General features: G+C 43.3%; 1 protein-coding gene across 6 annotated transcripts in view; it reads left to right on the plus strand.

Annotated features, from left to right (window-relative positions):
- Positions 1-383: 383 nt before the first annotated feature.
- Positions 384-18275, plus strand: part of ETNPPL (ethanolamine-phosphate phospho-lyase) — a 53485-nt gene continuing 35593 nt past the window's right edge. For 4 of the 6 annotated variants that reach the window (XM_086704431.1, XM_086704432.1, XM_025921708.2 and 1 more), the window contains exons 1-4: positions 8448-8681; positions 11728-11846; positions 12125-12284; positions 14746-14820. In XM_086704431.1, the coding sequence (XP_086560557.1) occupies positions 8482-8681; positions 11728-11846; positions 12125-12284; positions 14746-14820 (554 nt within the window). In that variant the 5' untranslated portion in view covers positions 8448-8481. Of the gene's footprint in view, positions 647-8446; positions 8682-11727; positions 11847-12124; positions 12285-14745; positions 14821-18275 lie in introns of those variants that run through there. The other 2 variants (XM_086704430.1, XM_086704429.1) reach the window with 2 other exon arrangements.

An 18275-nucleotide genomic window follows, 5' to 3' on the forward strand; every position in this document is an offset into this window, starting at 1 on the left:
ATCAGGCGAGCCATGAGCCAGGGAGTATTCTCAAGGCTACAGAATAGAATGTGTCATGAAAACCTCAGTATACTTTTTACAAGTTTATAACACCAAACATGTGACATCAAATTAGACACTGCTTTGTTGCCAGTGCTAAAAATTAAACACACATATTATATAACTTTTGTCGCTACTGGCCTGCCCCCATGTGCCTCAGTCTCGGGGGCAAGTCAGGAAGAAAGGAATCTTGTTGGCCAAGCACTTGGCAGCCACATGGCTCCTGGGCCTGCCAGTTCCCAGGGAGGCTGAGTCCTGGCAGCCTTCCCAGAAGCCTCGATACGCCTGTGTCCCATGTCTATTCTTTCAGAGTCACCCACATTGGGACTAAAGAGACTTACTGACATTTCTGGACTTTTTTTTTTCTTTGCATAAAAGCAAGCTAACGCATCAGCCTGATGCTGCCTCATTGATGGCTTTAAAAATTGTTTTCGATTTGACCGTGACCCTCAAACATAGACTTTCTCCGGGAAAAACAGCTGATGCTATCAGGCTCAGCCAAACCTGCCAGGAGCCCTCTTAACCCTGTATTAGCAGATGAGATCGGCCGTGTGAAGAGCAAAATAAACACAAGACTCCTAAGGAAGAGGTTCCAAGAAGAATATAGGTAACTCTGGTCCTTCACGCGGCACTCCAAGCGGTTGGACAGGACGACAGGGGCATGAGCTTTATTTTTTTAAATTTTTTTAATGTGTATTTATTTTTGAGGGAGGAAGGGAGGGAGACAGAGCATGAGTGAGGGAGGGGCAGAGAGAGAGAGGGAGACACGGAATCTGAAGCAGGCTCTGGATCTGAGCTGTCAGCACAGAGCCCCACGTGGGGCTTGGTTCAACGAACCCCGAGATCATGAACTGAGCTTGGTTGGATGCTTAACCAACTGCATTTTCCACTGTGGGTCCCGTTATGGAAATCCCATGATTTCCCCACCAGGCCCAGGCGCTCCCAGGGGCATGAGCTTTAGATCTCATCCTGACTATACCCCAAAGCCACTCTGAGGCCCAGAGCATATCCTACGACCTGAGTCTCAATTCCCTACTCTGAAAATAGAGATAATAACACCTACCGTGCTGGTGTGAAGATTGGAGAGATAGAAATGAAAGCACCTTATCAGTTATAGCAGTAAGTGCTATTACACCGGTAACTAAATTTGACCTTTATTTTTAAAGTATTTATTGAGTACCTACTATGTACCTACCAGGCCCTGGACTAGACACTAGGGATACAGTGGGAGAAGGTCAGACCCAGTCTCTCACCCATGGAACTTTAATTCTAGGGAGGAAAAATAGGCCTTAAACGTGTAATGATACAGCTAATATGTTAATTAGTTACAATTGTGACGAGTGCTCCAGGGGGAAAGAAAGTATGGGATGCTGTGGAAATAGCAAACAAAGGTAGGTTGGCTGGAGTTGATTTCCTAAGGTTGGGCAGGGGCAGTGGGGCGTGTGGCTGACCACAAGTGAGCATCACTGAAGCGGAGGCCTGAGTCAAGCGGGGGATGGTGGGAATAGCGTAGGGGGCCTTGGGACAGCGTCTCACGTGAGGACCCAGATGAGGCAGTTCTGAGGAGGGCCAATGCAACTGGGCTTGAGCAAGCAAGAGGGAGAAAGCAAGAGGCAGGGCTGGATGACACAGGATCATGGATTGGAGTCCTAAAAGATAAGTGGAAAATTATTAAGATGTATTTGTAGGGGAGTGGGAAGAGCCAGCTTTCATAGTAAATATGTCTGTCCGGCTGCTTTGAGGATGGGGCACTGGAGGGGGACCCACGCATAAACCTGCAGCAACAAATAAGAGGCTGTTGGTATGATTCAGACAAGAGACAGTGATATCTTAGACCAGGAATAACAGACCATCTACTGAAATGGCCCCGTGGCTTTGGCCCAACTCCTATGACAATGTTTCTCAAACTTGCCTGATGGTAGGAATCTATGAAGTTTGTTAAAATACAGGTTCCCAGGATCCCTCTCTGGGGATCCCATTTTGGTGGTTCACGGGGGTGGGGGTGCCTGGGAATCTGTACTTTAAGCAAAGTTCCTCAGTGATTCTTTTTTTTTTTTTTTTAATGTTTATTTTTAAGTGACAGAGCAAGGGAGGGGCAGAGAGAGAAGGAGACAGAGGATCCGAGGCAGGGTCTGTGCTGACAACAGACAGCCCAATGCAGGGCTCGAACTCACGAGCCTTGAGATCACGACCTGAGCCGAAGTTGGACGCTTAACCGACTGACCCACCCAGGTGCCCCTCTCACTGATTCTTATTAAGCAAGTGTGTCCAGTGCTACCCTGCGGAATACCCCTGAGAAATATACCTTCCTTTCCCATGTAAAAAAAAAAAACTGGTCCTAACAGGGGTTGTGCTTTTTATGACCCCAACCAGTGGAGGATCTTGGTGTAAACTCTTAGTTCACATGATACTTTTCCTACTTAGAACTAAATCAAGCAAGAAGTGACACATGGTGACACAGCCAGAGTGACACTTTTAGTAGGACAACTCCCCCGCAGGTAATTCCTTGGGAATGCAATCCATGATCCTGAGCAAAGTCTGTAAGCCCTGTGTCCTCCCGCCCCACCTCTTGCTCTCTCCCTCTTGTTTGCTCTGATATATTCAACATTCAGTTTCTCTATACTGGTGTATTTTAAAGTGTGTTCCTTGAAATAGGAGGGGTTTTTTTGTGTGTGTGCACTGATAGACATACAGCTGTCAAGAGAGGGAAGAAGCTCTTTGACTGCAGAAGCTTCTAGAGCCTTCTGGGACCGAGAGCAATGGAATGGAATGTTGGTCTAGTTCTACATTCTGTAAACGTCCCGCAGAACAGTGCACGTCCCCAGCCCATAAGCAGTTGAACTTGGGACTTTATCACTTGTCCCCAACCTCTGCCGGCTCCTTAGAGGAAAATATTGAGACCTCACAAGGATTATGTCCTCAGAAAACTCTCTTCATACTGGCATAGTTGCACATTATCCAGTTGGAGTAAGAAGGAACCTGATCGCAGTCTGTCCAGTTATCCTCCCTATCGGCTCGCCTAAGACAAATTTCTATTCATTTATGGGGAAGCACACAGGAAAATGTGACTCAAAAGGGCAGTTAGAATCTGGAGCTGATAAACCATCTTAACGCAGGAAAGGGAAGGGAGAATGAATACTTGTGGGAAAACAAATGTCATTTAGGAAAGCTGAACGGGCCCTTAGGAGAACACATGGCACGTGTGGTGGTTTTGTGACCGTGTCTGGTCAGGTGGTCTCGTGTGCAGGGGATAAGAATCATTCTTTCCTGGTTGTGAAGCTGAAGATGACATTTGAGTTCTTCTGGGGGGCTCTGCTGTTGGACGGACAAAGGGAGTTCAAGATAAAAGCCCTTCCCACCTCTATTGTAATGCCTACAGCTCAAAGTAAGTTTTATGCCACAGTGGCTTATGCTAGACCCCTTCAACACTAGAAACAAACTCATGAGAAATGAACTGGAGCCTTATTCTTGATCCTTGTCTGCATCTGGAGCATCACGAATTGCAAGTTCCACTAGTCGACCTCTTGAGTGCTTATGTGGTTTCCAGGCTGACTACAGTTCCAGGAAGAGTAAGATAAGCCTAGGGTATTTTTTTTAAATTTTTGTAACGTTTATTTATTTTTGAGAGAAAGAGACAGAGCACAAGCTGGGGAGGGGCAGAGGGAGAGGGAAACAGAATCCAAAGCAGGCTCCAGGCTCTGAGCTCTCAGCACAGAGCCCAATGCAGGGCTCAAACTCACAAGGTGTGAGATCATGACCTGAGCCGAAGTTGGATGCTTAACCAACTGAGCCACCCAGGCACCACCCAGGCGCTGCCCACACCCCCCCCCCCCCCCCGCCCACCAGCCTAGGGTATTTAAAATATAACCTTTCTCCACCACCACACACACCCCTCAGAAGACTCCCCCTGCCACACACAAACACAAGTCTGGAAGATTCTTGTGGACTTAGTTTGGGGCAGGGAGGATAGGTGTATACAGTAGGAACACACACACATCTCCCGAGTGGTAGAATGGCTCCATTAACGTTTGAAGTCCCAGGTGTGGGAGGGCCTATCGGGTTCTTTCTGATGTGAACTAGGGGCTGTGTGTGCAATTATACACACATGCTGACATCAGAGTGGACTCCTCAGTGAAGTTAAGACATTTGACCTGCACTCTCATGCAACGAGTGTCAGGGGCAAAGGAGACCCTCCTTGGATATCATGTGTCATGTCCGAAAAGCATCATACCCAGCATTTGTCCCAGATGATGTATGATTTCAGAAGAGGCAAGTGTCCACAAAGGGCAGGAGGAGGGCAGGGCAGGGTAACAGGAGAGAGTGAGGAACCAGTCAAATGCTCACATTCCATCTTGAGTATTGTAGAATAAGCTGGAGAGCCTCTGTGGTTGGGAACACAGAGTTCACTCATCTTTGCATGTTTGTCACTGACAAGAAAATTAAAACCTGCCATTCAGACTCTTCTCGTCGGAATATGGAGCGGAATTCTTATTGTCCCAAGTTGGTGCACACTGTGCCTTCTCATTTCTGCCACGCACAAGTACAGTTTGTTTGGCCAAGTGTAGGCTGTTGAGTAATCTGTGACCTTCAGGTCAGAACTCACTCAATGGGGTGACCTAATCAATAGGATCAGGACCACAACTGAGCAAACGTCTGCTTCTGGGAGGAAAGACGCACCTGCACCCACTCTTACCAAATAATCATGCGATACAGAAGTACACGGGAAAATACACCAAAACACACCTTGGAATTTGTTTTTTGACAAAACATTGCAGAAGGTGAACTGTTGGCCTGTTTCCATCTTTATTTTGGTGCTACGACGTGTCTGTTCTTTATTTAAAGACTGTTCTTGGTACTTAGTTAATATTATATATTCTACATTGTGAAATAAGTTAAACAATGGGGAAATGATGTTTTTGGAGCAGCAACCTGTTTTCCTATAAAAGATAATTAAAAGATAATGAATCTAAGCATCTCTCTCCTAAAGAAATGGCTAAAATGTATTGGCAGTCAGTATGCAAATAGAGGGAATAAGGTTTCAAAGGCTCTATGGCGTCCTAAGAACTTCACCTTCGAAACAAGGTATTGAGTCTTCACATGTCTTTTCTGTTTCAGTCAGTCAGTCCACAAGTATTTCTCTGTCTACCGTATGGTAAGTGCTGGGTTGTGCTGAGTTACACTGATGAACGAGACAGCGAGACACCAAACAAAGAGGAGATTAAGACAGGAACAGGGCAGGGATTCCTGTTTTTAATTAATTGAGAACTATTTAAAGCAAGGTAGTCAAGAACGACCTCTCCAGGGCTGTCCGTGACATTCAAACTGAAACTGAAGCAAATATAGTCTTTGAAGTCATTACGGGCAAGAAACCCCAGTGGGGTGGATGCGTGCTAGGGGGCGAGAATCAAAAATGAGCCTGGAGAGGAAAACTGGAAGTCACTGCTGGGTTTTAAAAAGGGAAAGGACAAGGGGCGCCTGGGTGGCGCAGTCGGTTGAGCGTCCGACTTCAGCCAGGTCACGATCTCGCGGTCCGGGAGTTCGAGCCCCGCGTCAGGCTCTGGGCTGATGGCTCAGAGCCTGGAGCCTGTTTCCGATTCTGTGTCTCCCTCTCTCTCTGCCCCTCCCCCGTTCATGCTCTGTCTCTCTCTGTCCCAAAAATAAATAAACGTTGAAAAAAAAAATTTAAAAAAAAAAAATAAAAAAAAAAATAAAAAGGGAAAGGACAGGATCGTGCCGCACAGGGTGGGAAGGGGAAGCAAGGAAATGAGCTCCCGAGTGCTTCTCCATAGGTCCTGGCGGAGACGCAGAAGGCTTACATGCGGTGGTAGTAGAAAGGGTGATAGCAGAGAGATTTAGAATATACTTTGAGGTGGAGTCAACAGGGCTCAAAAATAATTTGACGTGGGGATGGGGCTGAGAAAAAGAGAGGGATGATCCAGGACTCCTAGTTTTCTCGTTTAGATCATTTCCCTTAGTTTACTCCCTTCAAGGCTCTTACCACAATGAAAGCAACTTAAGCCATTCTCGCGTTATTTTATTTATGTGTTTATTCTGTGTCTAGAATAATCCTGTCCAACAGAAAAGTAATGGAAGCCACATACGTAATTTTAAGTTTACTAGTAACCACATTTAAAAAAAAAGGTGAAATTAATTTTAATGACATATTTCACTTAATTCAATCTATCTAGAATATTATTTCAGCAAGCAATCCGTATAAAAATTAATGAAAAATCTCACAGGTGTTTTGCAATACATTTGTATGTATTTTATGTCGACAGCACATCTCAATTCAGACTAGCCACATCGTGGGTCCCTAAAACTCACCTGTGGTTAGTGGCTACGTTCTAGACAGTGCACATCTAGTATGAGCCACCGAGGGGTAGGTCCATTCAGTCTAGTTCCTCTTTATCTCCTGCAACTGAAACATTCAGTGGCACCCAGTGAGTATTTGATATATTGCGGACGAGTGAATGAATGTCTGATGTTGGGGACTTATTCGAGGCAGTAGTTTTGGGGGTGGGGATCAAAGCTTCTACTTTGGACTGATTCTGTCCGAGGTATATCCGAGGCCTCTCAGGAGAGAAGTCAAGAAAAGAAGTAGATATGAAAGTGTGGGACCAAGAAGAAAAAAGAACTGGGTGGAGATGTGAATCAGGCACCTTGATGGGTAAACCCAAAGGCATTGTGGTGGATTATCTTGGGGAAGAGCACAGAGCAAAGAAAGGGCCCAGGACCTCATTCCCAGAGGTAAGAACATTTACATGTTAAGCGAGAGAAGAGGAAAATCAGGAAAGTGTGGCGGTGCCAACAATTTATAAGAGTAAGTGATTCAAGGAGAAAGGAGTGATAACTCTGCTTAGAGGTCAGGTATTAAAGAAAAAAAAAAGGTAGGAACATTGAGATCTTAACAACAATCTTACCACACATTCTACAGTCATGATCTCTTTTAAGCCCTCTTTACAATGCTTTGAGTCAAAAGGAGATTTTTTTTTTTTACTACAAAGAAATTTGGCCTCCAAAAGGTCAAGAAGCCTAACTAGTTTATGAAAGAACCAGATCTAGACCCTAAGACTCTTGGTCCATCGTTATTTACAGAACATATTTTAAAGCACTAGGCAAAACAAGAAACCATGGAGGTTTATAGAAAAAGAGTGACTATCTGTGACTTCGCCAGGTCTAGCTAGGTGTTTTGAGAATAAATGTACATTTGGCATCATCTTTCAAGTATGGGGCTGGGCCAAGATTACATGATTAGGATTTCTTGGGAGATCCGTAAGTGCCTTCTGCCCTTCATTTATAACACCTAGAATTCTTACCACGCTGTTGGTCATAGGACCCTATTTCTCAGCCTATCTTAGGCAATGCAATAATACTCCCTCTGTGCCGTAATGTAAATTAATAACTTCATTCAAGAAAAAGATCATCTGCAAACATTCTTCAAGTGCGTTGCTATAGGTAAATTAAGCTTTCTTTGCTGCCTTTCAAAACACAGAAAGAAGGAAATGCTCTAGTTTAAACTCTATGGCTAATAGTTGCATGACCTTGAATAAGACCTTTTCTGTGCCTCGTTGTTCTTATCGACAGAACAGGGAAGTTAAATCAGATGATCTGTAGTTCTTAAGATAACTTATGACTTAATGTTATAGTTAATCAGCATTAACTTTGTCCAGATATTGAACTTCCAATTTGATCAGTGTGTGAAGATCATCCCAAAGGAAGTCAAGAAATTTAGGAATGAATTCCAAATGCACCACCAGATAGACATGTAATCATGCGACAGGGAATAATCTCTTTCGTCTTATGTTAATGGCATAACAACTCTCCTCATCATTTCTCGGGGTTTGTTTGGAGGACTGAACCAGGTAAATCACGTGAATATGTTTCATAATCTGTATACTAGGAGAGAAATTAGAAGTGTAATTACTGTTAGAGTAGATCTTTGAAACACTGAGTTATCATTCCCAAGTATCGGGCTGCGTCCCTGTCACTGATCCTTAGGGCATGTGACGTTACTTTAGTTATGATAGGTTTTGGTATTGGAATACGCTCACTGTGAGACCCTACAGTGGTAGGATCTGATCTCCAGAGAGCGCCTATCTTTGAACGTTTACAAGAACACAATGGGATACACCAAAAAGAAACAAGAAAGAAAGTGGGAAGGAGGGAATTCGCGGGCAGAAGAGGAAGAAAGGCAAAGGCAAGGTCGAGTTCGGGAAATCAAAGGCGAGTCCAAAGAAGCAGCAACGATCGGGAGGGGTAGTGGGAACCGCAGGGCAGGAGCCGGAGTCAGTTAGTTGAGGGGCACGGGTGGTGGCGAATGAGTGGCTAGTCCGGTGACTCGCCAAAGCGGCACCCGGGCGGAGGAGGGGGAACAGGAGGGTGGGGCTTGGCGAAGGGCAAAGGCAGGGCAAGACTTAAAAGGGAGATGACCCCAGCTAGTTGATGCCACCAGTGACTCCAGACGCCCCGGGCGAGGGGACCCCACGAGGGACCGCGGCGGGAAAGGCCCGCCGCTGGGGCAGCCTCGCGAGGCAGGCGCTCGCAGGCGAGAGGGAGAGCCGAGGAGCGCCCGGCTGCCGCGCCACCATGTGCGAGCTGTACAGCAAGCAGGACACCCTGGCGCTGAGGAGGAAGCACATCGGGTGAGGGCTCGGTAACTAGCGCCAGGGGCGGGGAGCCGAAGCGGGGCAGGTAGCGGGCGAGCAAGAACGCGGCGGGCCGAGGCCCCCCGGGGCGGTGGCCCGCCGAGCGCGAGACACCGCCGCCCGGCAGCCGCACCTGCGCACTCGCGCCGCAGCCCGCCCGCCGCGCCAGCTCCCGGTGCCCGCCGCGCCTCCGCCGGGAGAGAACGCCGCCAGCCTGCTCCCGCGCAGTCCGGGCGCTCTGCCCCCTGCCGCTGCCTGGGAGCTGCCGGCGGCTGCGAGAGTTGTCCCACGAGGGTTAATAGATCTAGGAGGGGAACTATTCCAGGGATGGGGGCTGAGACGGAGATGGGTAGCCCTGCGCCAAATCCCACAACCCGAAAGCTCTCAAAACTGTGAACTCAAAGATATTTTTAAATTTTTTTTTTAAATCTTTATTTATTTTTCAGAGAGAGAGAGAGAGAGAATTTGAGCTGGGGAGGAACAGAGACAGACAGACAGAATCCCAAGCGGGCTCCAAGCTCTAACCTGTCAGCGCATAGCCCATTCTCCGGGCTCAGACTCACCAACCCGAAGATCATGACCTGAGCCTGAGCAGAAGTCGGGTGTTTAACCGACTGAGCCACCCAGGCGCCCCTCAAAAATATTTTCGACAGTGGCTATGAAAACAAACTAATTCTGACAACTTTTGTTTAGAGTGAACTTTTTCTTCTTGCTTGCGTGGTTAGGAGATAAAGGGTTAATCCAGCCAGAAGAAAACCTTAAAAGACACTTTAAGGGTAAAATAAGCTGTGCCCTCATTACAATGAAAAAATGCAATGTTCTTTCCAGTCTCCTTTTGTTTTGCGCGTGTTATAAACGACTCAGTAAAATACCGGTAAGCGTACAGCACTGAATGTTAGGTCAGACCTGGGCTCTGGTCCTAGTAGGGTGTCATGTTACCTGTGTGACCTCTGTCAGATTACTTTAATTTCCTCTTCTGTGGGAGTAGGAATAACATTCTGCTTCACAGGAGTGAGCAAGTGAGATTAATAAGCATGATCTGATTTCTAAAAAGGCACATGTAAATATAGATGATGATTGTGGCCACTGTAAAATCAAAGGCCTGCAATACTCACATGTAATTAACAAGCACTGTCATGGGTAAACTTGAGAGAGGACTAGGGACGCAAGAAAGAAAAGAACTAGTATCTACTTCTGAGAAATGCTAGGCGGTTGCTCCTACTGGTCTCCTGGTCTCAACCCAGACGTTTCTAGATGGCCTGTTGGGAGATTGCTTGGAAGGAACTCTCTCAACCCGGCATAGCGGAAGCCAAAATGGTCCCATTCCTCCCACCCCCTTGTCTTTTTCTGTTAGTTTTCAATCCTATATAATTAGATTCCAGGGAAAAGCCAATGGTTTCTAGTGTGAGCAGAAGAAATTTTGGGAAAGGAGGAATATCACCATGGACAGCCCTGAAGAATTTTACCTGAAGTCTGAGTGCAACGTGTAAAGTACTGTTAGCAAGGGAGGATGAAGTCTGCAGTTACTAGCCCACACTCATGACAAAGGTTTCCTTTGGCTTTTAACGGGGAGTATAAACTAACAGTTGGGTTTGAGCTAATAAGAAATTCTCATTAAATATTAGTTTCCTGGGGCGCCTGGGTGGCGCAGTCGGTTAAGCGTCCGACTTCAGCCAGGTCACGATCTCACGGTCCGTGAGTTCGAGCCCCGCGTCAGGCTCTGGGCTGATGGCTCGGAGCCTGGAGCCTGTTTCCGGTTCTGTGTCTCCCTCTCTCTCTGCCCCTCCCCCGTTCATGCTCTGTTTCTGTCTGTCCCATAAATAAATAAATAAAAACGTTGAAAAAAAAAATTTAAATATTAGTTTCCTTTTAACTGACGATACTTAATCTGAGGCAATTTTAAATTAAGATTACCTATATATAATAATTAAAATACTTTCTAAAGTATTTTACTTTACTTATACGCAATAAGTAAAACACTTTCAATTTAATATGTAAGCATTTCATTACCTTCCAAAATACCTCCAATGCATGTGGCACTTTTTTGTGCATGCAAAATCACCAAAATAAAAATAATATATTCTATTTTATTTTCTACATATCCATATGGATATGTAGAACATCTCAAACTTTTGTGATGTTTCTATGTTACTAAAATTTATACTCCAGGCATTCTAAAATTTATATTCCAGACATTCATCCAAGTAACCCAAAATATGGATGACTTTTTATTATGCTCAAAATAATGGATTAAGGGATTAGAAGAATAATTGGATTTCATTATTTAAGAATGGAAAATCCATTTGATACAGGACAAGTACCACTCAAAAGACATGGGAATGGTCTCCTATAAAATCTCTTTTATAGTATTTAATACCAATTTATTTATATTTAGCTTTTAGTGCTATTCATTTCTTATCAATTAGATCAGAAAGGGAGAGGGAGAAAACAAGCAGATACTGACTTGGGCTATGGTATTAGGACAGTCTACTATCAAATTCAGGGTTTTTTTTTCACTTGTTGGCTGTGTAATCTTGAACAAGTGTCTTGATTTTTCTGAGCCTCAGTTTCCTCACCTATAAAAATGAGAATGATAATAACCCTATTTCATATGATTGTCGGGAGGATTAAATATTTGTAATATTTATCAGTTCCTGAACATAGTCAACCTCAAAAAAAAAAAAGTTTTTTGTTTTTTTGTTTTTTTTTTCTGGTAGAACAAAACTTCCCAAAGGAAAATTAGTTATTGGTTGGTGTAATTAGAGCTGTCAGAGTTGATCCATGTGCCTCTAAACCGAGTTGTCAAATCATGGCAAATTTCATATCACAAATACATGAAATATATGAGCAGGGTCACGAATGGGGGATTAAGGTGAAAGGTTCCAGGCTAATATGAAAAAAATTTTTTTAAATGTATGTCACCCAGGTTGTGTTTCTCTTTCCTTTATGTAACTGTAATTTTCCACTGATCATGACCTTCATTGAAAAGGAAAAACACTGAGCAGTCCTTCCAGACCAACGTGTTTCCTTTCATTATCTCTAGGCCCTCATGCAAATTGTTCTTCGCTGCGGATCCCATCAAAATAGTGCGAGCCCAGGGGCAGTACATGTTTGACGAGAGAGGTGAACAGTACCTGGACTGCATCAACAACGTGGCGCACGGTACATGTCCTGTCTTTGTTGTGCCGTGAAGGATACATTTGTGGAGTAAGGCAGACAGAGCACCATTGATATGTGTCCCAGGAATTGCAATGGCTGCAGCTCCTTGGCTGAATGGGGTCAGTCGTCCCTGCCAGGAAAAGTTACGGAGCAACGTGGGAGAGAAGGAAGCTCAACTTTTTCTTTTTCTCTTTTTCTTGCTTCAGAATCCCCCTCACTGCCCAGGAATTTAAAATTGTAATTTCTTTGTTTGTTTGTTTGCTTTGTCTTCTAAATTCTAGTGGGACACTGTCACCCGGAAGTGGTCACGGCTGCCCTGAAACAGATGGAACTGCTAAACACAAATTCTCGATTCCTTCATGACAATATTGTTGAGTATGCCAGGCGCCTTTCAGCAACCCTGCCGGAGACGCTCTCTGTTTGCTATTTTACAAACTCAGGGTATGTTTCAAAGTTTCCCACCCACCCCCATTCCCGCTCATCTCTTTGTTTACTCTCTCACACGTATCTTTCTTTTTGATTTGTGGTGGAGCGCAGACGTCTAAAAAGTTTTTCTGAGATTCTTGCCACTTATTAAGTGAACACACGCGGGGGCCCTGATGGTTCAGTTTTCTTCTGCTTTTGCTCCATGAGCTTGTGGACGGCATGCTCCGGGGTTTTTGGCACAGCCACTGATGATTAACATGTGCATGTTACTCAACTTTTTATTACCAGGGCTTCCCTTGGTGAAAGGTAAGAAAAGCATATCTAGAATGCTTTAGTATCCCTAAAGGAGAGACACCTGGGTTGTAACCCTGGCAAAAATATCCAAGCTGGTTCTCACGTGACAAAACCTAACCAGTCGTATGACAGTCACCTCTTCAGACACTAGAGGAAGCAGCTAAAAAAAATCGATAGGGACCCCCTGCCTGGGTCGTTCAGCCTCTTAAGCCTCGGATTCTTGATTTCCGCTCAGTCATGACCTCATGTTCTGGTGAGTTGGAGACCCACATCCTGCGGAGCCTGCATGGGATTCTCTCTCTCTCTCTGCCCCTCCCCTGCTCACCCTGTCTCTCTCAAAATAAATAAATAAAACATTAAAAAAAAATTTTTTTTAAATAAAGGAGCGCCTGGGTGGCCCAGTCGGTTAAGCATCTGACTTCAGCTCACGTTGGGCTCTGTATAAACAGCTCAGAGCCTGGACCCTGCTTCAGATTCTGTGTCTCCCTCTCTGCCCTCCCCCACTCATACTCTGTCTCTCTCTCTCTCTCAAAAGTAAATAAACATTTAAAAAAAATTTTAAAAATCAATAAGGCCCGGACAGTTTTTTTGAAGCACGAATAATGGATTTCAGCAAAGAAGGAATTCTACTAAACGGATATAACTTTTGTAAGACTTTTGTTAAATTTTTTTTAATGTTTACTTATTTTTTGAGAGAGAAATAGAGGGTGAGCAGGGGAGGGGCAGAGAGAGAGGGAGACACAGAATCTGAAGCAGGCTCCAGGCTCTGAACTGTCAGCATAGAGCCCGATGTGGGGCTCGAACTCACGAACCGTGAGATCATAACCTGAGCTAACGTCGGACGCTTAACTGACTGAGCCACCCAGGCGCCCCTGTAAGACTTTTGATTGACTTGTTTTCTTAGGCAATTAAACATTTCCCTAACACAAGTACAAAAAAAGGAAGGACTAAATTCAAAAGAATAGATATGTTCCAACTTTTAAGTTCCGTAAATTCAAGTTATTCTGTATCTATTCTATGGAATATTCTGCAGACGTTAAAAATATGTGTTTGAAAATACATTTATAGTGACATGTGAAAAGCTCACAATGCAATATTATATTGGGAGGAGACCTGTACATACAGCATTAAACTCATATTTTAAAAATTATGTGTATGTATATATGATTAAAACTATTAGAAATTCTGTAACTGTTTGATCATATGATATTGTGATTCACATTTCTCTTTTCAATGAGATTTTAAAACCAATTTTGTAGGCAGAAGATCATTCCTTTTTCTTTGTAAAGAATGAAGAAATTTTAGGATCCAATTTGTTGTTATAAAGCATTTCTTTGCCTTCAATGAATTAAATACCATAATATTTGCCTTTCACTTCTAAAGAATCCTACACTGTCAAAAAGGGATTGCTTCCAAGAGCACTGTCACCAGAGACTGGAGGCAGCAGAGCCTGGGACGGTACAAAGCATAATCCTGAAGTTAAACGGTCTGAATGCTGGCTCTACCTCTTATTAGCTGTGAGAGCTTATTAGCTGTGAGAGCTCAGAGAGCTCCTTAACCTCTCTGAGGCATTGCTTCATCCATACAAAGGAGACAGCAGCCCCCGCCATACAGAGGAGTTCTGAGAATAAATGCAACCAAAACTCTCCATATGATGTCTGGCAGAGAGCAAACATCCCACAAATGATTATTTTCTTCCTCTGTGTCTGAGTAGTATATTTAGACTGCCAAAACCAGAAAGAAAAATTATGATCTTCATTTTATCAATGAGGAGCTGATCAAATATTGGGTCAGTAGAACTTAGTTTTGTGGTCCAATTAAGGGGCTGTCGCACTGCCATTCCTCCGAGATGAGGCTTAACGTGGGCTTCCTGACATCCTCCAAGTCCGCCACCTACTAATGTGGCTGAACTAGGCTGAAATTGGAACTGAGCAGCATATCCTTTGAATTGGGTTTCTTTTGTGTGTCTCATTCCTTATTGAAGACCTCTGGGGAACTTGTATTAGAAGGATGAAGTGAGATTTGCTGGGTGAGCAAGACTGAAGGGGAAAGAGAGGACTGCAACTTACTTCTCCATCCATTTCTGAATAACTGGGATCTTACAACTTTGGTAATTAACATTTTGAAACTTTTTTTTTTTTAAGCTTATGTCATGTTGATCCCTGTCTCTGTGTTATCTTAGATCTGAAGCCAATGACTTAGCCTTACGCTTGGCTCGGCAGTTCAGAGGCCACCAAGATGTGATCACTCTTGACCAGTAAGTTTTGGATGCAAGACTTCTAAGCAAGAAGCTCCTTCAGACACAAAATCGTATTGGTCCTGTCCATACCAAATACCACAAGCCCATGTGGAGGAGGGTGGCACAATGATTTTTATTCTGTATTAAGGTATCAAGGCCAGCTTAGGCCTGGAGAATACCTAATTCTGTTGAAGTTCCTGCAAATGGGGGAGGATCTCTTGGATGCTGTGGTCATGGCTAATGGGCTTTGCATGAATCAGGGCTTGCTTTTTACACATTAACTGTTTGTTGAGCCACCACACTACATAACTCAATTGTTCTCAAAATAAAAACATAACTGATGTCTTAAAACTCTATACATTCTCATCATTATTGTGATTATCCACTGTAATTAATTTAAAAGATAATGATTTAGGGCAAATTAAAAAAAATTAATGTTATTTATTTATTTTTGAGAGAGAAAGAAAGCACAAGCTAGGGAGGGGCAGAGAGAGAGGGAGACACAGAAACCCAAGCAGGCTTCAGGCTCCAAGCTGTCAGTGCAGAGTTCAGCGCTGGGCTCTAACTCACGAACCTTAAGATCATGACCTGAGCCGAAGCCGGATGCTTAACCAACTGAGCCACCCAGGGACCCCAACAATTTAGGACAAATTTCTTATTTTAGAAACCAAGTAAAAGATAGTACTTTCTGCTTAGTTTGTGACTATTAACAGTCATTTAATCTCACCTTCTAAACATGAATTTTTACATTTAAACAAGAAAGCTGACAACCTCCATTCCTTATTAAGATTTTTTCTTTTAATTTTTTTTCTACCTCTCCACTAATATCAGACGCAGAAGCTTAAATTGAACTTCTTCTTCATTTCTTGCCCTTATACAGGCTTCTCTTGTTTTACGTGCTGAGTGGCATATTCATTTTCTATTGTTGCTATAACAGATTACTACAGATTTAGTGGCTAAAGCAACACAAACGTATTCTCTCACAGAGAGAATAGGTCAGAAATCCAAAATGGGTCTCGTGGGGCCAATATCAAGGTGTCAACAGAACTGTGCTCCTTCTGAAGGCTCCTTCTGTTTTCTTGCCTTGCTGGGCTTCAAGAGGCTGCCTGCATTCCTTGCTTGGAGTCCCTCCCTTCCACCGCCCTGCCCCCCCTTCCATCCTCAACCTCTGACCACCAACCCCCTGCCTCCTCCTTTCACTTGTGAAGACACCTGTGATTACATTGACTCTCTAGGATTATCTCTCCATCTCAAGATTCTTAATTTATTCACATCTGCAAGGTTCCCTTTGCCATGTATCATATTCCTAGATTCCAAGGACTAGAATGTGGGCATCTGGCGGGGGGGGGGGGGGGGGTGCATTGTTCTGCCTACCACAGTTGATTTGTTGGTTCTTTTTAAATTTCCATTCTCCCTCACCTATAGACAGCTATTCTAATGTGTCTAGTGTATATCTTTTATTTTTGTGTTCTTATATATTATATTTCGTGAATCTGTTTTAATTTTATAAAAATTGTCATAGATCTTTTTCTGTTTCAAACTTTCCCCTCAGCACTGTTTCAAGACTATATTGCTAGATGTACATCTATTTTTCTAATTCAGTGCGGTCTGATAGAAATATGTGAGCCACATAGGACATTTAAATTTTTCCAGTAGCCAATATATTTGCAAATATCATTCCAATAGTTAATCAATGTAAGATATATTGAGATTTCTCTTTTTCTTAAAATTTTTTTAACATTTATTTATTTTTGAGGGAGAGAGACACACAGAGCTTGAATGGAGGAGGGTCAGAGAGAGAGGAAGACAGAGAACCCAAAGCAGGCTTCAGGCTGTGAGCTGTCAGCACGGAGCCTGATGTGGGGCTTGAACTCATAAATGGTGAGATCAGACCTGAACCGAAGTCAGATGCTGAACAGACTGAGCCACCCACGTGCCCCTCTTTTTTCATATTTTAAATCTTTAAATCCAGTGTATGTTTTACACTTATTGCACATCTCAATTCAGAGCCAATGCATTTTAGGTGCTCAGTAGCTACATGTGGTTCCCCCCACTGATGGATACTGTCACTGTCCGTTGCTCCTAGCTACCACAAGTAGGTCTGCAATGAGCATCCTTGTACATGTGCCCTTATGGACCTTTCTAAGAAGTGCTTAGGGATAAACACCCAGAAACAGGATTGCTAGTCCATAGGCGTACTGTGGTCCTAATGTGATTAAATACTACCAGATCAGTTTCCAGAATGGTTGCAACACTCTACACAGTGCATGAAATTTTCCATTTCCCTCTATCCCCACCCAAACCTAATAGTATTCTGCTTTCTCGTTTTTTTTTTTTTCTAATTTTGGCCAGTCCAGTGACTATAAAGTGATATCAATGTTGTCTTAACTTTGCAGCCTTCTAATGATGAGTTTGAGTATCTCTTCATAAACTTACATGCATTTGTGATTTCTCTTCTGAGAATGACTTGTTCATGTTCTTTGCCCATTTTTCTGTTGGGGTTCCCATCCTTTTCTTGTTGGTTTGTGTTTACTTGTATTGTCTAGATCAAAACATCTCAACCTTGACTGTGTCTTAAAATTACCTAGGAAATTTCTTTAAATGCCAGTGCCTGGGCCCCACCCCAGACCAAGTAAAGAAAATCAGAAGTATATATTTTTAAGTTTCCCAAGTGATTCTACTATGCAGGCAGAGTTAATCTCTCACCATAGAGTTAATCTCTTTTAGTTTGAGACATTTCAAATATCCTTTCCTGCCCTATCATCTGTCTTTTAGCTTTGTCCATGATATCCTTCAACAGGAATCTTTAATTTTGATCAAATCAAATAGATAAAATTTTCATTGTACAATTTGTGTCTTCTAAGTTTTGCTAATATCTCTCCCTCTACACCCACTGCACTCCCCATATCATGAAAATGTTCTTCATTTTCTTCTGCTGCCTTGTATGAAACCCACCTGGTGTCCACTGTGTTACATTTATGTGTGGATGTGTCTCTGAGGTCCTTTTCTGCCCCAGTCTTCTCCTTGTTCTTATTCTGCATACTAACTTTATTACTATGGCTTTGTAGCATGCGTTAATCTATGCTAAGGGAAGTCTTCTCTCTTTGTTTTATCTATTCCTGGGCTTTTTAAAATTTCTTTTCCAGATCTCTTAATTATTCCTTTGGGAAAGAAACAGAAAAGGGTATATTATAGCCACCTGTATTTTAAGTGAGAGAAAGGAATCTCATAGCCACTTGGCTACCTCTCAATCTGAGTTCTTCTTGAAGAGATCTCATGCTCTTCCTGACTTGTATTTGGCCAGCCTATGCAATCAGACATCCCACAGAAACCATTCCAGACAGAAACACAGCCCATTCTGGGATATGAAGTTATTTTTAAAATTTACTAGAACGTAACTGTCAAATACATTTAAAGAATACATACTTACAAAGTTTTTCATGAAGCTATAGAAAATAATTTTTTACATGTAG

The sequence above is a fragment of the Puma concolor genome, chromosome B1, assembly GCF_028749965.1.
Source record: "Puma concolor isolate L17-30 chromosome B1, mPumCon1.1.hap2, whole genome shotgun sequence".
Lineage (NCBI taxonomy): Eukaryota > Metazoa > Chordata > Mammalia > Carnivora > Felidae > Puma > Puma concolor.